At 42.2% G+C, this 26,886-nt stretch overlaps 1 protein-coding gene across 1 annotated transcript in view; it reads left to right on the forward strand.

Moving 5' to 3' along the window:
• Positions 1 to 2,068: 2,068 nt before the first annotated feature.
• LOC116941020 (contactin-associated protein-like 5) overlaps positions 2,069 to 26,886 on the forward strand; it is a 153,044-nt gene continuing 128,226 nt past the window's right edge. The window contains exon 1 of the mRNA XM_032951569.2: positions 2,069 to 2,440. Within this exon, the coding sequence (XP_032807460.2) occupies positions 2,374 to 2,440 (67 nt within the window). The 5' untranslated portion in view covers positions 2,069 to 2,373. The remainder of the gene's footprint in view (positions 2,441 to 26,886) is intronic.

A 26,886-nucleotide genomic window follows, 5' to 3' on the forward strand; every position in this document is an offset into this window, starting at 1 on the left:
GCTCGTTTGTGGGCGCTAGGTGGGTTGTGTCATCACGGGATCATGAGAGGTGGCGACGGCTCTGGGAGGCCTTCATCCAGCGGTTGATTGATTATGACTGATGATGATATTATTGTACAAAATCGTACAAATACCTTACTGGCCCAACATCATGGATGTGGAATTTCCAACACTGGTTCAGAACCCCAAATGACAATGAGTGCCGCCACAACCACTATTTGAGTGTGGAGACACTTAGGGCTTGATTAGTCTGGAATTTGTTTTCACGCTTTTGTGAAATTCTGGTGTCAGCAGGATATTCCGCAAAACGAATTTAATAGTTTCTGGTCTGATTAATCGTGCCTATGATAGATTAGCTTCAAATGCATGCCCACTGTTTTCGTACAGCATCTTGAGATGCGGTCGCATTTATATGCCATATCAATCCAAATTGTAGTTTGTTATAACGGTCTGCGAGAATACAGTACAGCAAGTGGATGCTTGAATATATGTTTGCAGACGTTTGATTATTATCCCCTCTAAGTGTGCATTTTCTTTGAATACTCCGATATCTACCCACATGAAAAAAAAACCCTCTTAAAACAAGTGGTATGATTCAGTGAGGCTTTCCTGCGAACGTTACATCTTCTGCACAATTTTAATAATCGTCATTATCAGCAGGATCAGAAACAGGAAAATCGTTATTGTTATTATATTGACATCATCATTATCATTGTCTTCGCTTATATTCAGGATTAGGTTTTAGGCAGGTATTAATGCATGGCTTCATATTTCATGGATATATTTTCCGGGTCTCCCCACACCCCCCCATATTTTCCGGAGTTCAGCCTCTGACAGCTCCTGTTGAAATGCAGCCAATGATGTATGTAAGAGCATTGCACAGAATTGGAATCTGCATAATGGATTTTCTATTTTTATTGTCCCAGAAGCTCGCTACGGGAGCTGTTGCCGTGCATCGTTATAACTGCCGCTGTCCGTGGTGCTGAATACGCACTCCTTTGCGCCGCCGCCTGGAATCTGGACGCAGCACAGCAGCGCAGTGCTGCTGTGTTGTTGAACGCGTTTGTCCCGTGCTACGAAAATCTAGTGAACTTCGACGACAGGCACATCCGTGTCACACAGCAGCGCGACAGGCTTTTTTTTACTATTCGTACGCCTGTCATTGTCTGTGTATTACGGCGCTCATAAGAGCACCACATAAAGCACTTGGACCTCTGGTTGTCCACCGTGGTTTTCGTCCACTTTGGGCGCAATGGACTCATCGTTCGCTTCCCTCTTTTTCGTCCGCAAATAATCAATTCTGGGCACGACACGAGGCAACCGGACCGTTCGTAATTTTCTCGCGTATCACTTTGCGCGCCACTCTCCGCGCACGTGTGTCGGCCAGGCTGTTTCGCACGTTGACGGTCATACGGGGAGCCTCTCGGCTACGCGGAATATTGTGTTCTCCATTAAATCCGCGTCTGCTGCAGCGTTTACAAAAAATATCGATTTTCGTCCACCTCGGCAAAAGATAAATGTTCGCCGCGTGTTTGGCGCTCCTGCAGTCGATGAACACAGCCGGCGTTTTGCAATTACTAACGCTGCGCCTTGCACCGCTCCAATCGGGGGTCCACGTGTAACGACGCACGCAGACCGCGAACCGTCACGGGTGCTGAGAGCGCGCCCGCGCTACGCGCTGCGTTATGGACGTGCACACGCGCGTGCACCACGTTGCGGAGTCACTCTACCTTCGCGTGCACCGGAGCGCTCGCGTCTTTGTGCGCCGCCTTACACAAACACGAGGAAACATCATCCCCCGCTTCCTCTGTAAATCTAAAAATCCCACGAGAAATAATAATATTAAGCAATAAGGGAGAGCTACTACTGCTGTGCTTTACGACCGCGACACTGTTTATTTACTGGGTGCTTTACGCGAAAGAAAGGAAAGGTGGTCTCGATTGGGTGTTGGGGAGAGGGAGGGTGGTGGTGAGGAGGAGTTAGGTTAAGATTACGGGTTGGTGTTGAAGCAGAGGGGGGAGGGATTGTCAGGACGGGTGGCTGTGGGGGAAGGGGAGGGGAGCTGAGGAGGAGGAGGGGTGTAAAGAGCGACTGGGCGCACACTGGAGCCGCGGGAATCTCACCGGGACCCGCACGTAGCAGCGCCACTCTCACTTTGGCCGGCGGCAGCGCGGACCGCTCCCCTCACGGCTGCTCTCCCGTCCACGGCTGAGCTCCACCTCCCTGCTATCTCTCTACCCACTATAGTATTACGCACCCTCTGTGGAGCGGCTCGGAGTCGACAGCGGAGGCGGCTCTGCGCCGAGTCGGAGCGGGCAAAGCAGAGTCGGGCGTCCCTTCACACGCGTTAGGGGCACCCTGCGACGACGAGACATGGGGCTGATTCCTTTATTAGTGGTCGCTGTCTTCCTGGCACCTCTTTCCGCCAAGGGCTACACGGGTATGTCAACGTGTGGCTGCTATTTTGTGATCTCGATCGCTTGTTTAATTCGTTGTCGCCCTACGTCGCACACAGATCCTGTGCGGCAGATACATCTGACGCGCTTGGTGAATTTACGCGGGTGTGTGTGTGTGCGTCTCGAGTGCACGAAAGTTACAACGGGATTCGTGAGTGTCCCAGCTAAAATAATCTCTCTCTATGTGCCATGCTCTCTCTCAAATACGTCGGCGATCATGGCCTTCCTTCCCTTTAGCTCAATAACTTTGCGTTAGATACTTTCAGTTGCATCCGATTGTTCAAATTGCCATTACGATCAATTCGCTGGCTTCTTGTACCTTTAATTGCCCCAGTTAAAATACATTTCTATTCAGTTTCAAATGATATACGTCGCCTGACCTTGCTTAGCCCCACACGATGCTGTTAAGTCACTTTGAAGTGGGCTCGTAACGCATCATTGGGGCGGACAGGCGGCGCGATGCATTGCGCCGCAAGTTTCGTCTTGCACAAGGAACGTCCCGGCCACTCGCCGCCACCGGGACACTCGCGTGTTCATAGAAGATGCGATACGCGTGGGCACCGAGCGTTTGATGCGCCTCAAACGCACTACTCCACGGACTGCATTAGAGTGTTGTAGTAACTTTGGTGTATATTCTTGGTTCTTTCGGTAAAGTCACGTAGAAGGGAAACAATAAAATAATAAAAATATAAAACAATAACATTATCACGACGTTTCGACTGCAACACAAGCAATCATCATCAGGTGTGAAAACCACAGCAAGAACATTTTCAAATTTTCACACCTGATGATGATTGCTTGTGTTGCAGTCGAAACGTCGTGATAATTTTATTGTTTCATATTTTTAATAATTTTATTGTTTCCCTTCTACGTGACTTTACCGAAAGAACCAAGAATATTAATCCCTGCAGTCACGAAAGCTTTAAATCAAAATTTATTTTGGCTTACTGAAAGCGAATCGCTATTAGCCGCAACGCGTGTTTACCAAAAACATGGTCGAGTGTGCTAAGCCGTGCAGTTGGCATCTCGAGCTCTGCAAAACCTATGCGAATGTCAAGTCACTTATTATCGTGGCCATCAGTGATGAGAAAATATAAGAAGGCGTGACAACTGCAACGACAGTATGGTGCATGCTATACCCCGGTGTCTGTTACCCCCTCCTAAAGCGCCATCTAAGTATAACCATTTTGTCGTGAGTTTTCTGCTATCAAATTACAGAATGCAATTAAGCGTGCAATAATGTATTACACTGTGCCATTAATTGCTCTGCCTGTGCGTGTAGCCTCGCGGTCTCATCTGAACTTTTACGAAGTGAGCAATTGCTTGCGTTTGCACAACTTTCAAATCGATCTCATAAACAGCCGCGTCAGCAGTTCACCTAATCTTGATGTGCGTGACCACGCAGTGCAGCCCAGTGAATGTTCGCGTTGTTAAAATGGAAATTGTTTACAGCCCTTCGTCAATCCACCGCTTGATGAAAGCCTTTCCACGGCGTAGCTGTCACCGAGTTTGTGTGACCAGCGCCTGTTCAGTGTGGGATGGCGAAGAGTGGCCCCATGTCGCGACAAATTAGTCTATCATTCGCTGCTGGTGTTAGCCGTGGCCTGGAATCCAACCCAGGAGACATGGTTTATAGCGCAGTGAGTCAACCACTGCCCATCCGCTCCTCTTTCTCGTGTTGTTAAAACAGTTCTCATAGCTCCTTGATCCATCGACACGAGCTAACGTTGACCACTTATAAAACTTAACACATGGCATATTATTGACGCTTTCATACCTTCTAGCGCGAGTCAGCATTACTTCCAATATGTTCAACGGTGCCTGCTATTTGTGTTTTTGTTATTCTACAAGGAACTGTTGTTTTTTTTTAGCCACAAATTTCGATAAATCGATCCGGGGGGTGGAATCTGCTTCAACCAGTTCAAGAAACCACACCGAGCCTCGACTCGCAGATGGGACAAATAGACTCATTACTATTCACCAGCCAACCCTTAAATCATGCACGGGCGGAGATCGAAGCGCAGCGGGTTTAATTTGAAGTAGAACACGTTATCAACTCTGAGACTCGCAAATCCAGGACACGTGTGCAGGTGCGACCCAGTAGAGTGAATTAAGAGCGGTAATCCGTTTCCAGTGCTATAAAGGTCGGTCATTACCGATGGCCAGTGTGACGCGCAAGGCAGCTGATGCAGCTTTGCTAGGTGGCCGGAGGTGTTATACTTAATTTGTACAAATTAATTGAACAATGTTCTATGCGCACTGTGCCGAGTACCATTAACAGCCATTTAATTATAACGCAAAGCAGCAGAAACTCAGAGGTCGCCGGTTCTATTCCCCAGCGCGGCAAGTTGGAGCAATGTCCAAGTTTCTTAAATCCATCCGCCTCTGTCCACCCAGCATATGTATGGGTGCACCAAGATTAGTTTGTTCGGCGGGTCGCGTGTGTACATTAGTACGGGTACTACCACCTCTTTCAGGACGTCTAGCCAGTGTGGAGGAGCAGACCAAATGCCTACTAGCGGAGTCCCTTTGTCCAGCAGTGGCGTGAGCCATTTATTTTAGCGTTGCACCTTTATTACCCAGAGAAGGAGCAGCCCATGACTTACAAAATACAACATTATTACACCGTAAACTACAGTTTGCATTTTAGATAGCGGCGTCTAAATACAACCGCATCCCAAGCCGCTGCTCATAAACAGCATATTTATGTGATTGAGGCAGTCATTCATAGGCGGAGGAAAACAGGAAGGCATTAGGTCCGACACTTTAGGAGTAAGCATGTATGTATGTTGAACATCTTTCGCACCGTGCTAAACGGAGGGTGAGGGAGTTGCAAACTCTGGGACCCACGTGAAGATTGTCTGGTGGCTTCGATTGCCAGCTTTGGTGGCTGGAGCGGACAGCGGACGGAAGGGAGGAGATGCGCAATGAGAGAGGAGCAGTAGGCTGGGACGGTTTCTGGAAGTAGAGTGAGATGAGTGATTCCTTGGAGGATAGGGAAGATGATGAGTGTGATCTTATAATTGGTCCGGGATTAAATCCTTCCTATTTGCTTGTGTTATTTCCCACCAGTCGCTTCCATGATGTTTGCCGGAAACGGGATAAAGGAGTTGAGAAAAAAATGGTTGAGTTTATTTATCTGTTTTCCCACCCATTCATTGACGTGGTCAATTCCAATGAGAACCGCGTTGTAATATCACTTGTTTTGCGCCATATCTTTAGGCCATGCGCCGTATGGTTCGTACACACACATGCTGTCATAAATTGTATTCCTTGCTCGTAAAATTTAAGGAAACGTGAAGTCTGCTGCCTGTGCCAAAATTACGTTCTATCGTACTGCATCACTGGTTTATTTTTGGAGGGGCCGTCCGAGTTTTTTTCTGCGCATAACTCACCAGAGGCCTTTCACTCCCAGAATATTCTGTATCGCTCATCAAAGGGCGATGACAAGCTTCATCTGACAAGTATAAAGCTTTCTCTCATTAGATGGGGCCAGGACACGGGGATATTTCTCACTCTTAACTATTGACAAAATTCACATCTGCTGTTGTGTGATTGCAAACATATATTGTTTTGTTTAAAAAGTCAATTTGAAATACTCTTTTTGAGCATGGAATTTGATATGAAATTTGTAAATAGATTTACAAAAAGGATTCTGCCAATAATTTACAAAAGCACAATGTTTATTTACTTACAAAAACACAATGACAAATAAAAATGGCTTCAGAGAACACAGGAGATATAATGAATTCCCTTTGATATACCTATTCTGCAACGGCCTTTTTTTAGAAGTTATTTGAGCAATCCAATGTATTGCTGGGTAGTGGTGACGCACGCCTGTAATCCCGTGCTGTGGAGGCGATGGTTGGTGGATTGCACAACGTTCCTAAACTCCCTTTCCATGGATGTCGATGAGATGCCATAACCTGGCTCGCCAGGAGAAGTAGGTGTAGAAAGGTGCATACTAATATCATCTGTCCATTCTATAAGAGATACAGTGTTGCCCCCTCACACACATGGATTTTCTCCGGGAGCCCGGGGTTTCCACTCATATGTATGAACACATTAATTGGCCCGAAATACATCTTAGTATATAGAGGACTACAGAGCTTGGGAAATCGTTGACGCTAGCCCACCACCTGGCTGCCTTCCAGCTCGTCTGCAATTCCTCAGCTGTTGTGAGATGCAATTTGCATGAATGAAAGTGTAGTGTTGGATGGTCCGCTTAGCATCATGTGGGTGTAAAACAAAATATGCTCTTACTCGCATCTTGTGGAAGTGTTTTGTAAAACATTTAAGAAACATAAGTCTTTCAAGTTTATATCACGCAGCCCACCGCGTTAACACAAAGAGGTCATGAACTATTGCTGCAAGTAAGAGCAATTTTGCATTTCAACCTATAAATTTGTAATGCGTCTATGCTGGTCTATAGTATCTGATTCAACTTTTACTGGCAACCATGCGCACAATGCACCTTTAGCCAGTGTGTTTAATAGAACATTAAAAATTTAAACCTTCGCTTTTGGGAATCTTTCCTCACCTTCCCAAGGCTAACAGACAACTTGTTTGCCCTTGTTTAAAAAATAAAAACCCTAAAGTACATGTCCAATAAGACGTTTAAATAGTGATTTTTAACAGGAAATGTATTTTATTTTATATTACTTAGTGAAAATATGACGCAGTCCACGCAGAGAAATACAGGCTGCACATTTCAGTTTTTGCACACAAAATCGGAGAGCACTGCAGTGAAAAATCAAGAACATCTACCTCATAGCAAACAGTCTTTGGCAATTACTCTTTGGTCCTTTCGGTAAAGTCACGTAGAAAATAAAATGAAATAATAATAGAATGCGTCGTTTCGATTGCAACACAAGCAACCATCATCAGGTAAGAATTAATGATAAAACAAATCTCGTAAACTTAGAAATATAATGCAATACAACGCAGAGAGTCGGCTAACACAACAGTCAACACCCCACCTGGTTGATTACGTTCTTCCAACGATTGCTAAATTTAAGAGAGACACAACACAGACACGGAGACAACATAGACAGACACACAGGCGGAGAGAGACAACACAGAGACACACCGAGCGAGACACACCAAGGCAAACAGGAATCTATTCTTTGGCAAGTGGAGCTCGCGTCAATGTGTGTTTTTTTTTCCTGCTGCTGCTCTGTCTTCTGTTACTTATGCTAACATGTGATTGCTTGTGTTCGAAACTGAGATAGATGACACGCATTTGGTTTACACTTCAACATGATCTACAGTTCAATGGCAGTTCATCTTGAGGAGCTCGCAGCTGGCGCGGGGCTAGCAGGGATTTAACGGAGGAGTGGAGCAGGGATCTGCCATCTGGGGGGGGGGGGGGGGGGTTATGGGCAGCAGTTTTTCACATTACCCGTGCCAATCAATGAGTGACAGGTGAAAGAGTGAAACCACTTTTCCCTTCCGTAGCTTCCAGCTGTGTTCCTAAATGCAACTGTTATCCATGTAAAGCTCCGATTGAAGGCATTACAGTGCTGTCTGGCACTCCCCAAAAATCCATTAACCCTTTGTATTCCGATTCAGCTCTACAGGATGAGGTTCTAGTTTTAACATCTTACCGCTTGTTCTGTCTACTCTAAGGGCTAGAGGTGACTAAATGGAGAGCATGGAGCCGGCTTTTTTTTCTCTGCCGGTCGCACCTTGTGTAACCCGACTGTGGGTCTATGAAAACGCAACGGGTGGTTTATGAAACGAACCTCTCCCCTCCGTTTGTTTGCCCAAAGGCTTGAACACAGAAGCTTGGTGGCGGTGCTGTATGTGTGCACTGATGGGCAAATATTGATGTGGGATTATTTTGTTGTTTGTTTAACAAAAAAATATACGCCAATCCAACAAGTGCAGTTAAAATGTTCACCGTCAATTTGCTCAAAGAAAGAGATAACTTTACACTGATGCTGTCAATGTGGCCCACTGGGTACTTCCCCCCCCCCCCCATTGTGCAAATAGTTGTCCACCCACCCTCCCACAAAGCTAAAACAACAGGTTGATACTGCATGTAATAGATCACTTCATGGAGCTGCTGGTGAAATATTTCGATGAATGATTGACTCGTTTTAATGGGATATCTGTTAAAGAGAGTGCTTCTGAAGAACAGGTAAACACACAATTAGTCTGACACCAACAAATTGTGTCAAATTATGAGCGCTCAGCCATTAAAGGTAGTCCCTTGAGCCACGGAGCCGGTTATTTATTAATATATATGCTTGAACTACATATGACTGCAGGACAGTCTTTCAACAGTTTTTCTTGTTGGCTTGTATCCATGTTATCCAGAAACTCTCAGTAAATGTTCTAAAAATAGTCTACACTGTATTGTAAGTATTTGCAGGGCTTAATTTCTCACTGACGATTTTATGGGTTACTGGTAGACTGAAGTAAAGTACATTACGCGACTGGTAGCCACAGCCCAATCGACAGGTACGTACAGTATATGGAATGTGGTGTGCTGGGTGTGAAAATATATTCTGAGATTCCCAGCCAGGCAGACTGGGCTGAAATAAATCCCTGGGTGTGTGCCACAACGCCTACGGAAAATTGTAATTGCTTCGACAGGAGTATAGGAGTCGAACCTAACTAATCATGGCAGAATAATAGGCCCACTAACAACGGGTGCACGAACGACTCTTTCAACGGTGGCTCTAAAAAAAAAAACCGAGACGGAGGAAGAAAAAAAAACCGCTCAAGGAGAGAGGAAAAAAAAACTCACACAAAACAATCTCCGTCGCTAAACCCAAGTCACGGCCGACGAACATTAGCAAAACATGGTTATAGTGGCAGAAAATGAAGCATGTCGAGGAATAAATTAGGAAGCGAATTAAAAGACTTCACGAATTGCCGAGCATTCGCTATGTTCCACAACACCCCCTCCCGTGCGTGCACCGGGTTCACGCGCTGGCACGGTCCGCGGCTCCTTGGCACGCGGAGGAGGCAGCTCTCGGAGCGTGCGCCCCATATGGTGCTGAGAGAATTCCTCGAGCATGAAAGCTAAGGTTCACCTTGAGGTTAAGGATGATTGGCTGCAATAGGACGCGCATCCTTGCCTCCGTTTGGCGGCACAGGCCACCGTGGGCTTAACAATGTGCCCAAGGAAAATTGTGATATTGATTATGCGCCAGTGCTGCAAGTGGGCCTTTAATGAGAAAGCATATGGCTGCGACAAAGTTGCATGAGATAAAAGCGTCTCCTTAGCTTCTTCATTACATTTCAAAGTTGTGCTGTTGTGATCGGCTAAATGATGTCTTGGTTGCGGTTTAAATGTATGTAGTTAAATTCAGCACTGTAGGATGTTTCTACAGATATACTCACTCAACATTGTTTATAATGTATTCGATATTTAGGCCAAACATCATTATATTAGCCATAAGAGGTTTTTTAGGGTTAGATCGTGTAAATATATAAATGTGTCGTTCAAAGCCACCACCACCCGACAGCCAACTAGTAATGGTTGTCACGTAAACAGAACGTGGCCAATTCGTCACTAGTACAGCAACACCGGTGTGTTGGAGAGCCAAGCCACAACATTTACAATCTGAGTACGACGTTTCTCCAGTAATTACAACTAGCTTCATCAGGCGACAGCCAGATTTGTGGAGAAGTCCACCTGTTTTGTTCCTTATATAGAGGAGGCGTAGATGTGGTGACCACGCTTCTGTGCTCTTGCGTCACGTGGTGGTGGGGGGTGGGGGTTAATGAGTCAACGTACATTATGCGAGCATTTTGAACTTGTCCTTCCTGTTTATTGTATGTATTTAAAAAGCCCTGCCAACGGTAATCCCTATTGACATATGCTACCCTTTGTAGGCATGCATTTACATAATGCATTATTTGACGATTCGCTTCCGCGCAGCACTTAGGCGGTAGCTATCCGAATGGTAATTTTTTTTTTTAAATCTGGCTGTCGCCTGATGAAGCTAGTTGTAATTACTGGCGAAACGTCGTACTCAGATTGTAAATGTTTTGGCTTGGCTCTCCAACACACCGGTGTGCTGTACTAGTGACGAATTGGCACGTTCTGTTTACGTGACAACCCTTACTAGTTGGCTGTGTTGGGTGGTGGCGGGTTTTAACGACACATTTATACATTTACACAATCTAACCCCAAAAAAACCCTCTATTATGGATTATAGTGGTCGCGAAAGCCTACGTGTTAAACTGACTTATCATTATATTAGCATTACGTTTAATTTACAACGTTTTCTATAAACAGCTTAATATTTAATACTAGTTCATGAAGCCTGTCTTCGCCAGGCATACGTTTTCAATAAATCTAATAATGAACCTGATATGATTTTTTTTTATAATTGGTATCTATGATCAGACACTAACTACTCCGTAAATGTGTATTTTCCCGCAAATAACAAACAAAATTTGTTGATGACTTGATTCAACTTCTTATTTTTAAAGACGTACCCATCGGAAACCGCTCAATTTAAAGATTCTGTTCTTTTTTATGAGAAAGAACAAAATGAATGGACTTAATACTCTGAGGGAAAGCTCCTATCCTTTACTGTTTTCGAATTATATTCTTAGTTTTTTCGGTAAAGTCACGTTGAAGAGAAACAACAAAATAACAAAATATATATAAAACAATAAAAAATTCTCACGACGTTTCGACCATAACTCAAACGGTCATCATCAGGTGTGTCGGTTTGCATAAATTTATTTTGAAAACGGCATATTTATTTATATATATAAAAATAACGTTTGCGTCACGCGCAACGATTGGCTGTTTGCCAGGACTAGTCCATCTATTTTTTGAAAAGAGGAGGGGGGAGACGAAATTTGTTTTTATGTATGCTGTCTGAAAGCCACTGTAAGCGTGAACAATCAATCAAGAACTGAAATGATTTATCAAATCTTTCCAATGATTGCTAAGATAGAATCCATCTTCTCGGTTGAAATTGTCTCTGTGTTTGTATATGTGGATAGCCTCATGAACGAATCTCTCATGGAAGCCAGATGGCTTACAAAGAACCTCCGTCTTGGAAAAGTCAATGGCATGTGAGCCTACTGAATTAGAACAATGATCTGCTACGGCCGAGGTGTTGGTCCTACCGTGTTTAAGGTCTGCTTTATGTTCACGAATGCGGTCCGAGATATGGCGTTTGGTTTCTCCAATGTAACTACTACCACAGAGGCAACTTAGTTTGTAGACACCAGGGTATTGTATGTCCGGAATCACATCTTTTACAGACGGAACCAGATCACGGATTTTATGTAATGTGTTGAAACGGACCTGGATCTTGTGTTTATTCAAGATTTTGGAGATCTTTTTTGTGATCCCAGCAATGTAGGGTAAAGTGATGGTTTTGAAAGGCTCCTCAAGAGGGTTCTTCTTCATGGTTTGAGTGATAGCTTTGCGGATTGTATAGTCGGAGTAACCATTAGCCCTAAGAGCTTGGTGTACGTGCTTGAGTTCACTGCTCATGTGTTCCTGGTCGGATATGCATTGGGCTCTATGATACAGAGTCTTGATGAGAGAATTCTTCTGTGATGGATGGTGGTGGGAATCCGGTTTCAGATAAGCATCCGTATGGGTAGCTTTCCTGTAGACAGAGTGGCTCATTGAACCATCAGGTCTCTTTTTAATTAGGACATCCAAAAAAGGTATCTTGCCATCTATTTCGACTTCCATGGTAAATCTGATGGCTGGGTGTATGGAATTGATGTGGTCGAAGAATTGGTCTAGAGCAGGCCGGCCATGTGGCCAGATGACAAAAGTGTCATCCACGTACCTCTTCCATAAGGTTGGGCGTAGAGTGGCAGTCTGGATGGCGTCAGTCTCAAATTTCTCCATGAAAATGTTAGCTATAACTGGAGAAAGGGGGGAGCCCATTGGGGTGCCCTCAGTTTGTTTGTAGAAAGTTCCATTCCAAGTGAAGTATGTATTGGTTTAACCAATACATATGTATTGGTTTAACCAATACATACTTCAAATCCGTGATCTGGTTCCGTCTGTAAAAGATGTGATTCCGGACATACAATACCCTGGTGTCTACAAACTAAGTTGCCTCTGTGGTAGTAGTTACATTGGAGAAACCAAACGCCATATCTCGGACCGCATTCGTGAACATAAAGCAGACCTTAAACACGGTAGGACCAACACCTCGGCCGTAGCAGATCATTGTTCTAATTCAGTAGGCTCACATGCCATTGACTTTTCCAAGACGGAGGTTCTTTGTAAGCCATCTGGCTTCCATGAGAGATTCGTTCATGAGGCTATCCACATATACAAACACAGAGACAATTTCAACCGAGAAGATGGATTCTATCTTAGCAATCATTGGAAAGATTTGATAAATCATTTCAGTTCTTGATTGATTGTTCACGCTTACAGTGGCTTTCAGACAGCATACATAAAAACAAATTTCGTCTCCCCCCTCCTCTTTTCAAAAAATAGATGGACTAGTCCTGGCAAACAGCCAATCGTTGCGCGTGACGCAAACGTTATTTATATATATATATATATATAAATATATAAATAAATATGCCGTTTTCAAAATAAATTTATGCAAACCGACACACCTGATGATGACCGTTTGAGTTATGGTCGAAACGTCGTGAGAATTTTTTATTGTTTCATATATATTTTGTTATTTTGTTGTTTCTCTTCAACGTGACTTTACCGAAAAAACTAAGAATATGAATTACTGCAGTCACGAAAGCTTTAAATCAAAATTTGTTTTCGAATTATTCAGATTTGAATATCATGAAGTGCGTATTTTTTTGTTTAAAACCGCTTGAATCCAAAACATCCCCAAAACAATAAAAGACAGAACAATGGTACTCGATTTAATTTTAGTTGCTGTTTATGGTTCCATCAAACGACAAAAACCCCGCAATCTTATATTTTGAACGGTTTCTGAATGACACCAGAAACAAACATGTTTATGGGGCAGTTTATTTTATTTTGGGGACCTTAAAATGAAAAATATGGGATTTTCCGTTTTTTTCCTGTTGTTTTTGTCCTAAAAGCTACCTATGTACCAAATGTCAGATTTCTACCTTGTCTGGAAGTATCCTCGAGGTTTTTGAGATGTACAGATTAAGGTTTTTATTCATATAGATATGCTTGCTGTAGATATAAAAGCGAAGGTTCATGAATGGCCAAGGTTATAGTAATACTGTCAAAATAATAACACTTTGAATAGCGTATATTTATTTCACAAGATTGAAATACAATTCAATAGGGCCAATGCAATTCAAAACAATAAAAAAACATGTTTAACAGAATCTCCCTCCAAGTTAAAATAACATTTGAATGGTATTCTTCTTATGATAAAAATTGGAACTCTCCAGGGGGGCAAGCTCTGGACCTGGCTGGAGCATCTGTCCTGGACAGGGAGAATGACTCCCCAAGCCATTGAACCTCTGCTCACACTTCTAAGCATGTTTTATCTGCTGGGAATCACGTGAGGTTTAATCTTTGACAACACCGGGCCCTTAGCATTCCGCAAGTCTGGTACACGGCGAATGTGGAATCTCGTTCTCTGACCGGAGGTTCGATTTTTTTGGCAACAATTCATCTTCGGTACAAAAACTCAATCGGCCACACATTTATGTACATACAACATAAACAATTCATTTTACTTGTTAGCACAGTGCTTTAAAATGCATTGTTACACTTTAGCAATCGCACAAGATGAATGCCTCGAATCCTTCTGAAATAAAAGCTCCTCCATCAACGTCTAAGCAAGTGCCCACAAATCCTGTCCCGTGTTTTTGCCAGTCGTGTCCATGCTGTCATGGGATGTGGGCAATGCAGGCAGGCCCTCAGGATGAAAACAGCCTTGGGGAAACAAATCATTTCGGACGATCGCAGGCTTGGCGTTGTGTCAAAGTGTTGTCACCGAAGTACCGAAGGCCGCCCCCTGTGTCTAACGAAAATATTGGCGTTCGTGACGAGTGGTGAAGTATACTCTTTCCCTTTATTTTTTCACATTGGATGCTTATGGCAGTGTTTGGCAAACAAAGCACAATTGTCATGAGTCATTGTGCTTTTGAGTCGTGATCCATGAAAAGCATGTATGGGAAATAAAACAAGTAACAGTGCAATGTAATATTTTTTTGAGGAATGAACCAATTCTGTGCTGTGCCTTACCGAGACAATGGGAGGAGACCTTGCGCTGCTCTGGCGTATCCAGAGAGAAATGGACCGTATCTCAAAGTTATGTGTTCAAGCCATATTTTTTCTTCATTCTTTCCAAGTTTTATGTTTGAAAGCAAAGAGGCACCTGTGAAAAATGGGCTGTAGCTATTTGGAGACAAATGTAAGGATGCTAAAATATCTACTTATGACATTCATTTCTCCTTTACCATAATTCAACAACATACTCTTGAGATGTAGTACACAGGTACAGTATTTGCTATATATATAAAACGTGAATAGATAGTATGTCTACTGCACACTACGACCTACTGGAGTGGCATGTACGTGTTTATTATTTAATTTGCATAGAATTACGTTAAAAATCTCCTGTGCTGTTTCCTGCATTTGTGTATTGTACATTAGAAGCCCGTGCCTTACAATTGACATTACAACCATTTTTTCTGACTGTAAAAGCAGTCACTCTTCTTGTACCTGCCAAGCGTAAACTCAGACACCCTGTAAACAAAGACAGCGCAAAGTTGAAGTGCCAATCAATTTAGCTTTAGCTTCTCAGGGGCATTTAATTCATAGCCATTGGCCTAACAGGCCTGCATGTACACAATGAAACTCTGACACCCAACCCCAACAATAAATATAACTATAACTTAATAGACTTAGAACATCAAAGACATTGATTTTTTTTGCAATGGAAGTGCCTATGGGATGAAGGTGTCATAATAAGGGTCTGCACCAAGTCTGGCTGCATTAAATATTCCTCTTGCATTATGTATCAGGCTACCTTCATTAGACAGCCGTTTCAAGGCTGGGTGTGATCTCATTTGCTGGTGATAGCAGTAGAAATGCCGCATTTTCCATTCTTGCATACCCTCCCGCCCCCTTTCACTCGCGTGTTAAGTGCAAATTGAAGATACCGTGTTGATCGGTACTTGATTGACGTAACGTTCGTTTTTTTGGAGATGCAGAGTTGGATATTGTTTTTTTTTAATCAGAGCAATGCAGTGCTTGCGTTAGCGCCACTGTTTTTGTTGTCTTAATAAAGGTGGGACATATATATACGTAATACAACGGACTTTATAACCTTGCAAGAAGTATGGCAGATTAAAAATGCATTTGCGAGCAAATTAAATGTAGAGCTACCGATGTAGACGTATCAATTTTATATTTCATTGCTAATGGATCCTTCACTGTTGCTAGATAACTTATGGCAGGAAAAGGAGGACCAATAAAATATGGATACTTTATAATGATTTATTGATGTCTGCACATGTGGAGTTTGGTAGCACTAAATAGACCGAGAGGAAGGATATTAATCAACATAAGCAGCAGTAGCAGCTGTACGTTATTGCCATAATTCAACTTCTCACTTGCCAGTAAAATGAGGTAATAATGACATTTATACCAAAATCACTGAATAGTTGCGGCAAAAAAGCAAGAAAAAAAACACGCTGAGGTTGGATGATTAAAATATTGCAGTGAATGGTTATAAAAACATTGATGTCAAAATTACCATTTTGTTTTTATTTTCCCCTGTAACATGCTTTTCTCAGTGCAAGATTGCACTGCAAATATGTTGCTTCTCATTGCTTGTCCGGTGTCAGTAATGCGCCACATGTCAGCCTTGCATTAAGTAACGGTACTCTGACAATTGTTGTTGCGGGCTGGGTTTCTACGTAAGCTACAAACGAGCAACTTTATTTATTGCCTTAATGAGAGCATTGTCTGAACGCCACGACGACGTGATTTCCCCAAAAGCCACGCCGCTCGGAAAGCGTCGTTGACAAATGCACATTTTATTCACGGTCTGCTGCACCATGCGCTTGCCTAATGGACAATCGCGCTGTCCACGCGCCAGCCTTCGCCGGAGATGATTACGAGCGGTGTTCCTTTAATCTTCTGCCTGTTTGTGAACCACAGTCATCTTCCCCATGACGTATGACCACAAGGCATCTCTCTCTCTCTCTCTTCAATTGCTGCTGCCTGCCTACCTGTTTGTGGGTGCTGTACCGCTCTTTCGAATGTGGGTGGAGGGGGGGTCTATTTGCAGGTTGCCCAGTTGCGCATGCGTTTGTTATGCAGATTCTCCTGCGGCACGCGAAGTAGCGGGGGTCGTGCCAAACAAAGCACGTTTTGATAGATGCTGGGCTGTGAGAGAATGCTCTGAGAAATTAGGGCTGTCCACCTGCATACACCGCAGTGTAGATATTGGAGCAGTGCAGGTGTGGGTGAATTAAGATTGGAGTCTATCACTCTTTGAAAGGGAGTTTGCCTTTGAGTGCGGTACAGCTGGTGTACTGCACTGCAGATAATTGAGAAACAAAGGTATGCAAATGTTTAAGGGCTGACAATTCTACACAAGTACGAGTGAGAATTCAAGTTCGTTTATATGCGGTGTAAAAAAAAGGTGCCATTTACAACATTTTTGCAATCCGTTGCTGGCCTCAACACATCGTGTCGACTGCAGGGGTTGTTTGATTCCCTGGCACCACAGCGATCAGTTTGTGTTGGTGCCGTGCTGGGGGGGGGGAGGGGGCAGACCATTTCACGTATCACAAGCTACTGATGTTGACCATGGCCTTGATTTGAACTCAGGTCACCGCGTTCATTTTGCAAAAGCATTGCATCACTGCACATAGGGCGCCACTGTGGCGATATGTTAATGCTTTCGACTGGAACACAGGAGGTCGTCGGGTCGATCCAAACTCTGACGCCTGTGTATTCGGAGTTTTCATGTCTCTCTCCCCGTAGTCGCGGGGATTCCCTCTGGGTCCTCCGTGTTTCCTCTCCACATTTAGAATCATGCGTTTAGAGCATATGGCTGCTATACATTTCCACGTGATGAGCCACTTTGTTGAGCTATTATTGTGGCGAGGTCAATTCTGAAAAAGAGCTATATAGCTCAGTGGACTTTACCTGGTAAAATATATATATATTTTATAGTTGACCCATCTATGCACAATGTACATGATTGTAAATACGTAAAAGGTTGGATATATGGATTGTAAATATACAATATATAGAATTCCCACGTATTATCAATCTAAGGTTATTGCATTGGAAATACCATAAAATATGTATAGGCATCTATAATAATTATTATAATTAATTGATTCATCAAATTAAATACATCCTTCTGCTCATGATAATGAATCTTTAAACGAATTATTTATGCTATTGGAATAAACAGAATTCTACAAACGTCACGGAACAAACCAGAAAAACAGTACAAACGAGACAAAACATTTTGATTGCATCAAATCGTGACCATAAATTGTGACAATCAACTCACCCAGAGTGAGCATGAACAGAAACTCTTATGTAAATGAGTAAATTAATATATTCGTAGCCTGATACATTGATTTTTTAAGCCAAAATTTGTCATGAAAGAATAACATTGGAGACGATGTGAACAGTTATTGTAAAGCAACGCTTGTGTGTGCACTTAAGTATCATTTTATTCCCACATCGAGATTAATGCAACAAAAGGAAATACCAAAGCACTTTGGAGAATGTGTCTTATTAATATTTCACCGTTTATAAATGTGAGGCTCTACCACAATCGTTTCGGCCACGTGGGGAATTGCAGGCTGGGATTAATGTTTGGCGGTGGCGTAAGGTGCCATCCTCCCAGACCCAATCGGTTTAATGTGAGCATTACCAAACGTGAATTGCGGAGGGAGCTGCCACTGAAGAGGGGTAAACACGGCGTCACAGCTCGTTTATCTTTCAGAGACGTACGCGACATGAAGACGCGCCTGCTGAAGATGAGCGTTGCATGCCGAGGGAGAAAAGTACCACAAAGATCCCATAGATCCCGCCATATGGCCTTAAGTGTTGCTATCGAGCATCCGATGAAGACGGAACGACGCACAAAGGGGAGGGTGGCGAACGCCACGCCCGGCCGCCTTTGTCTCTCTAAGTGGCCACGTTTACACATTGCACCAGGTACTCATTTGAGGCTGAGTCGACCTAGGGGAGGCCCAGGACCAGGTTCAGATAATCGTCACTGGTGTTGGCCATGAACTGGAATCGAACTCGAACTCGATTCCCGTTCATTCGCGCAGCGTGCGAATCGCTACACCACCACTCCCCAAAAGTGCACCAAGCCGTCTACACACACACACTGCTGCCGAAAATTCGCTCAGCCTCCTGCGCAGCAGCAGCAGCGACAGCAGCAGTGGCAGCATTGAACTGTGATCTCTGCTGGATTGTGCCGTTTATATATGCAGTATATGTGAGAGAAGAAAAAAGTTGTTTGCCCAATTTTATATTCCTGAAATATTTTAAGGCCATGACACAGTCACACAAATTGAAAGGTAGGATTACTCTTCAATCATCTTTAAAGAACATTGGTGTACGATCACCTGGTGTTGCTCACATAGAAAAGCAGAGTAGAGTATGGTATGAGAATTTATTGTTTGAGTATGCGTTAATTTCTAATAAAACATTTGCAATTATTTTCATATTGCAATATTTCTTGGAGGAAATCATGTATATTTTTTGGAATGCCAGTTGTCAGAATGAGTGTAGAATACATTAAATTAACTGCAATGTCTATGTTTTCTGACTATTCAACAGGGTACTAACATCGCATTAAAAAAACATTTCCACTTTCAAAGTGGTTACGTTCAAGGTCATGAGAACTTCAATAAATAATAGGGCTTAATTGAGCGCAAAGTCAGATTTCAGTAAGTGCTAAATCGTTTTGGACCCTCTTTATATAGAGAGCATAGCTCACCACCATCATCATGTGCATTTTTCTTTATATAGAGATGAGCATAAAATCGCTTCACTAATAAAAAAATAATAATGTCTCTATCATGTATGTATGTAGAACTTCGTTCGCACCATACGTAGACAACCGTGCTAATCGGAGGTGCGGATGAGTTATGGTTCCTTTTCTTCCCGAAGAACAACCATTAGTGAATTATCAATCATCAACCTCCTTTTTTCTGCCTTAATGCTCCCAGTGCTTGCTGTGACATTTTCATTAATTCTTGTGTTACTCTCTTGAGTGACCAATTTAACAGTTTTTCTCATTGTTTCCTGAGTTCTGTGTATTCAATCTTCAGTCTAGAATCTCCATCTTCGATTACATTTCTCCCTTTTCCTTAATTCTTGTGTTTTGGACAACTTGCTCTCGGTATGCTTTCTGTTACCTTTCCCCCCCCCCCCCCCCCCACTTTCACTGTACTATTCATTATTATGCTGGTTACATGATTTAAATTAGTGACATCCATTTAATCAGTTTGACCCTCTAGGCATTTTAATCTGTTGCTTCGAGTTACACTAACGATAACGACCTTTAGCCTTTATTTTCATGTAAACTGTCTTGCAATCGGGTTTTTCCACTCTCTGGTCATGTTTATGCTCAACTGACAGTGCAGCAACAGTCTGCGGCCACTTCTGGTGATAAACATGTTGAGGGTGGAGACATCTCTGACGATCTGGAGTTTTGTCCGTTAGAATCAATCCTTTAAAAATGTAATTCTTAATTTAACCAAATGGGCTTCTCCACATCAATTTCTTAGATTCCTTCTTTTATTTAAAAAAAAATTCATTATCTTCATGTCTGTGCTGGCTGCGAATTTGAGTAAATGCTCACCTCTCTCATTTCTCATTTAAACTCCAAATTTGCCAATTATCTTCTTGTCTCTGCACGTTTGACCAACTTTTGCATGATAGTAGCTCATTACTATGTTGACCTATGCTTTAACTCTCATTGAGTAGTTAGGTGATTTCCTCATATATTTGGTCCCCGTCTTCATCATCGTTGTGGCTTGCTGTTGCAGCATACACGTGAATAATTTTTAACGTGTAGTGTTTTCAGAGCCTTAATATGAGCTGGGAAACTATGGAATCCACTCTGTGCCCAAAAACTCTTTGTCTGATCCCAGTGAGATTAAGAATCACACTCCTCCATAACTACTATGAACTCTTCCTCAATAATGGAAAAAAAATGTCCCTATTCAGGTGTATATAATTTTCCCCCTTCCTTTACCTCACTAACACCAACAACTCTGTCCCAAAAATGTCCCATCAATTCTGTCTTAAATTCCACAAGTCAAAGGCAAAAGCCAATCCTTTTCCTACCCAGCTGATGCCATGGCTGGTAGATGAAGAGCTGCTGTTGGACTGGGGGCCGTGGTTTAGGTGCAGTTGGCTATGTGTGGTGCGAAAGAATTTCAACAACATACATACTTGCTGGTCAGTATGGGTTGGTGAAGGGGACACTTTGTTACTGGCAAAGGAGGTCTCATAATGGGACAAATGTTGCCTATACTCTCACTGAGTACCAGCCTGGTATGGGTGCCCCTATGCAATATAGTCACTCAGGTCTTCAAGGCACTCAAGTCTCTTCGCCCTGACAAGAAAGTGCTCCATTGGGAGAAGTTAGCATGGCTCATGGACTGGAAATTGTAGACTGTACAGAGAACGATACAAATTAGATTTTTAGATTAGGCCATTTCATGATCCGGCCACATCTGTGTCATTAAGATCCTCAGCCAACCGGCATATCAAAATACCTGCTCGTGACCCGAGATATATTTGCATTGTCTCCGTACTGTTCGCCTTTTGGTGTTCTCTGGTGAGACAAGGTCACCAAAGAAGGCTGTCTCTGGTGTAGGCCAATCAGTTTCAAAGACAATGTTTGCATGTTTTGCTATAAGTATGTGTGGTTCAAGGCCGTAGCCATGTCGTCAACATTGGGGGGGACCAAATCTTCCAGGGGGCCTGGGGGTCCTCCCCCAGAAAATAAATAAATCTAAATTTGAAAACGAATTTCCTGCCTAAAATATTAAAAAAAAATCACTAACACATAGGATGGACTTTTTATTTATTTTTTACAATAATGTCTAATAGTGTATTGTATTACATTGCTCTGTTTTTTTCTTTTTTACCTTTTCTTGTTTCATTGTATGTAATGGCAGAAATTAGGGATTTATAAAGTACAACCATAACCACAATCATATAAACAGAAATATATTTTATATCAATATATTGGGGGGGGGGGGACATTTTGAGCATATTTTAATATTGCGGGGGATGTGTCCCCCCAATATATATTATAATTACGGCCTTGGTGTGGTTAATGTATATTTAATGCTTTGCAAAAGGTTTCTATTTGGTGTTTGAACATCGCAACACCTGTTTTATTGCCAGAAAGGGCAAAACCTATTCTTATTTTTCATCATATCCAAATATTTTTTTTACATGTACAGAATAACAATCCACGAAGTAAGAATTCCTGGATTTCTATTCTGACATCCTGGATCTTGCCCTGATGATGCGTGACAGTATTAAGTAAAACGTCTCATGTCGTTGCGCAATTTGGCTGCGAGAATTGTCTTCAACTTCCCGGTGAGCTGAAACAATCATACTTGGCGTGTTAAATTGTTGTAGACGTAACATTTTAATTTAATTGTCCGGGAGTGGTGGGTCTTAATGACATAGATTTGGCAAGATCATTATGTGGCCTAAGCCCAAAAATCAACTATGAATCATAATATTGGCTGCGAAAATCCTACATGTTATGTGCAGAGGACATTGGAGCTCACTTTGGAATGATTGCCACCTGCCAAATTGTCCATGTGGCTTTATGATGCAGTCATAAACAGTGCCATGAGATGGAAGAAATAAGAAAGGCATTTAATCTTTTTTTGGTGCTTTTTTTGTCCTTGGTGAGCGCAACTAAAGTGATTCAATATGCTGCTTCTAGACAAGGCATTTAATCACTAGTTATACAGAAAATGTTTAAACCCAGATGCACATTGTGCAATTCTAGCATTTTATTACCTCCAATGTGTGAATGTTCTTCGTTGTTGAATTATGCATGATCGCGTGGACGAGAGGCGAGTGAGGAGTGACTCGCTTATTTAGATGACTTCTTACAATGCAACATTGTTTCAGTTCAATGTGCATGGGTAGTCATGTGGCACCCTCTATGTGACAAAGTAACGTCAGCTCTCAGTGCAAAGATATGAATGTTTTTGTCAGTGCCGGACAGGAAAACAGTAATCCTGAAAACAATTATGTATTAAAGGCTCAAACTATTTGGAATAATATCACTTAATGTTTACCTGGAATAATTTTCTTGTAATCAAATTTTAAAGACAGATTTTAGCCTGTTTAAAGCTACTTTTGGTGCAATTAACTGTAACCCTGTTTGTAAATTTGCAGTGAATCTAACAAATGTTTTCTTTAGTGCTGTTACAGTAGATATAATTTTATAAAATATTAAAACAACAAAAAACTAAACAATTTTTTATTTTACCAAGTAAGGACCACTGAGCTATATTGCTATTTTTCATACGTGACCTGGTTAGACAAATGATAGCCCAACGAAGTGGATTATCATCATGTCGGAATTTAGAGTAGCCAAATACTCAAAACGCATGTTTCTAAATGTGGAAAAAATAAACCGGAGGACCTGAAGAAAAATCCACACGACCACAGGGAGAACATGCAATTTCCAAATATTTAGGTAGCAAGGGTCAGGATTGAACCCACGTCCTCCTGTATACCAAGCAAGGTAGTTAACATCTAGTCACCGTGGCACCCATATATTTATTTTAAATGAGCAGGTAGCTAGGCAGCCCAGAGGTCAGAACTCTGAGCTGCCACAGCTTATATCCTGGGTTTTAATCTTGGTTCTGGCCACCCAAGACAAAACTGGGTTCTCAAGTGTAGTGAGCTGACGGTCTTAGTCCAGTCACCAATGACGCTATAAAAATTGTCACCAATGTATTTTGGCACATTCCAGCTTTGAGCCATATATTGGTTTGATAGACATGTGATGAACAATCTTGCAATGACTTAAATGGTGTGCTTTGAGTGACGGACGCTTGCTGAAGTGACTACGAAGTAGTTTTGTCACATCATCTGCCACAAGGTGGTGCACAGCTAGCTGCATAGTTCCAGATATATATATTTTTATTTTCATCCCATGTTATGATGGCAACAATAGGGGGAAAAAAGAAGACAAAAAAGTGAGTACAAAACCAGAAAACAATTATATACAGTACAGAGAGATACGTCGCACAATGTATACAATACAGTTTACACAATACAGTTTACACAATATACAGTGTAGATATAAAAACTGTACACTAAAACCACAATGGATTTGCTTGTATGCGACAGCCCATTTTTATAATGGCTCTGGGCAATTTTTGCACTTAAAATCCCAGTGTGATAGTAGGCAACCTGAAAATCTCAGTGTGGTCGTAGGTAACCTTCAAATCCCAGTGTGTCGTAGGTAACCTGAAAATCCCAGTGTGATCGTAGGTCACCTGAAAATCCCAGTGTGATCGTAGGTAACCTGAAAATCCCAGTGTGATCGTAGGTAACCTGAAAATCCCACTGTGATCGTAGATAACCTGAAAATCCCAGTGTGATCTTAGGTAACCTGAAAATCCCAGTGTGATAGTAGGTAACCTGAAAATCCCAGCGTGATAGTAGGTAACCTGAAAATCCCAGTGTGATCGTAGGTAGCCTGGAAATCCCAGTGTGATCGTAGGTCACCTGAAAATCCCAGTGTGATCGTAGATAACCTGAAAATCCCAGTGTGATCGTAGGTAACCTCAAAGTCTCAGTGTGATCGTAGGTAACCTGAAGGAGTGAGCACTTGCCGACTTAACTAAAACTTTACCTACTACACCGTAGCTGATGATGTCTACAGCTTGCACATGTCTGGTCAAAGTTGTAGACCTCAGCTAAGCAGTATTGTGCATAGCCTAGTAAAGACAAGCCATTAGGGCCTTCACAGCAGTGTAATGGGAGGTAATTGCTCCGTGGGGGATTGACAGCATGCATGTTTAACTCCCTAAACACCAGTGTGCACGTGTGGGAGACGGCTATGAAATTACAACACCGGTTGGCGGGATGGGGTGCGTTGGCGGAAGTGGTTGTCTGCCCGTCGGCAAAAAAAATGTTAATTCACGCCACGATCGTTAGATTAATCAGCAAGGGAAAGAATATAATTGGAGTTTCGGACAGCATTCTGAAAGCTTAATTGTGTGGCCAGCTTTAATGTTTTGTGCCAAATGTTTGGAAGCCATGTGACGGAATTCCTATAGACGACCATTAGCGATACCTTGATTTGTCATAGTTTCTGGGTTCGAATGGACGGTCACAACGGGGTCATGGTGATTTAAATGTTGAGTACCAAATAATTGTGCTAACATGCATAAGAAATTTAAATGATTATACTTTTTACTGTGCATTATTATTTATGAAATACTACTGAAAGCAGTTTCCGATGTTTAATTATATTTTGATTGATCGTTATATGAAGTGAAACAACGTACTTTATGAAATAAAATATGTAACTAAGTAGGGTTTTCTTAATGCAATAGCATGCCTTTGAGGCTCAATTAACAATTGCTAAATTGAAAAGCATAATCCTAATAGCAGTCAACTCCGACAGTTATTGTTTAATTCAGTACTTTCTACCAAGAAATATGAATTATGAAATTATTTAAAGCCACTTCATATTTCAATTTACAATAAAGCCCAGTTAGCCACTACAACATCCATAGGTAAGGCTGTGGACTAAAATAATTTCTGAAGCCCCTTTGAAAGTGTCAAATTAAATGATCACTTGCAGTTTTAAAGTATTTTTGCAGCCTTTTTTAGAATTCCCCTGATGGCTGAGAGAAAGGAATAATCCCCTTTTCTCACAGTTGTCTAAAATGCAGAGTCTGCGAAGGTATTGGATAGAGACAGGTTACTGACAAATAGTGTGTGTATGCAATTTTAATCTGAGCTCAAACACAAATCGAACCTATATCCTTTATACCTGACGAACTAGTGGAGCGGTACAATGAGAACACCCCTCCCTGTTCTATCGTTCTATTGCTCACAATGTATTTCCATTGGGATGAATCGATGTTTTGTTATTGTTGTTTAATAAATAGTGAAATAATGCGTTAAGACTTTCCAGCTGCCTCCTCTTAACAGCATAGTGCATTAATACGCTCCTGCCACCTATGCATGTATTATCATGAAGCAATTAAAACGCCTAAGGAATGCAGCCCTTGAAATAAATTTTCACCATTGCACAGGTGCCTGAACTTTTTATAACCTCGCCTGAGCGTAAATACCGCGTAATTTATACGGAGCATCGAGCCTCGACTTCTTGAGTAGAAGGCTGATTCTCATTTCAAGACCCTCATAGCTGACCGTTCGAGTTCTCCTAGGCTTCGTACTCCCGAGGCAACAGTGGGCGACGGGTCGTGAACCGCAAGGGGACTTTATAACGGCCGCTGTGGATAGGTTGTGCACACACAGAGGACGTTCAACAACACTCCGCAGAGCGAACGCGGTGAACCGTTTCAAACATTGGAACATCGAGTGACCAACTGTGTCCACTGTTACTCATTCCCCGGAAACTTATTTTTGGATTCACTGAGTATAAAAGATTAATGTCATTCTGTAAAGTGTTGCCATGCCTCCAAACGATATCATCATTTCCAGTTGGAGGCCACAGAGAATGACGCTAATTTCATCCTGTGCAGCGTTAATGGCACTGTTAATGCAGAGGAGAGGACAGGATATAACACTGGGGATGCCACTTATCGATGAGTCAGTCTACCTGCCCCACAGCTCATTACACTTGGGGTTTTAGTGGAAGTAGTGAACAGATGGGCTCGATCCGAGGGCACAATGTGTTTTTATGACTGTAGGCCTCGGTGAGATGACTTTGGTTTTGAATGGAGCCACTCCAGGGAATTTGGTAGCACACCTTCTGCTTGAAAACATTTGGGAAATATGAATTTAACCGTAAATGCTGATGAAACACCATGAACATGATTTCCCGTTTGGCAAAATACATTTTTGAAAATTTTTTCAGGCGAAAAGGAGAACCAAATTGCTTTAAAATTATTTCATGTTTTCTAGAATAATTGTTAACGGTCTTTTTTTAATGATAAATGAGAATGCTCTTTAAAAATGAAAGTGAAAAACAATTAAATAGACCAAATAATACTGAAAGCAGCCAAATAACCACATCGCAATATGTGTTGGTGAATTCATCCAGCAGTGGATTGACCATAGTTGATGATGATTCAACAACAAAAAAATGTTATTTTATTCAACATTAAAGCTGAAGGTGACCTCAGCTTGATCACCCATGACCACACTAAAAAGGCCTTTTTCTAATTGGTGTTTTCACTTGATTAGGAGGCTGAGCTGTGAGAGTACACAAGGCAGTGACAAGAGACGGAGTGAAACCGTTTCAGTCACGTTAGAGAGTACCCATTGTGAAATGGTTGG

Source organism: Petromyzon marinus, chromosome 10 (genome assembly GCF_048934315.1).
Source record: "Petromyzon marinus isolate PM22_M1 ecotype Great Lakes invasive population chromosome 10, UKy_Petmar_22M1.pri1.0, whole genome shotgun sequence".
Classification (NCBI taxonomy): Eukaryota; Metazoa; Chordata; class Hyperoartia; order Petromyzontiformes; family Petromyzontidae; genus Petromyzon; species Petromyzon marinus.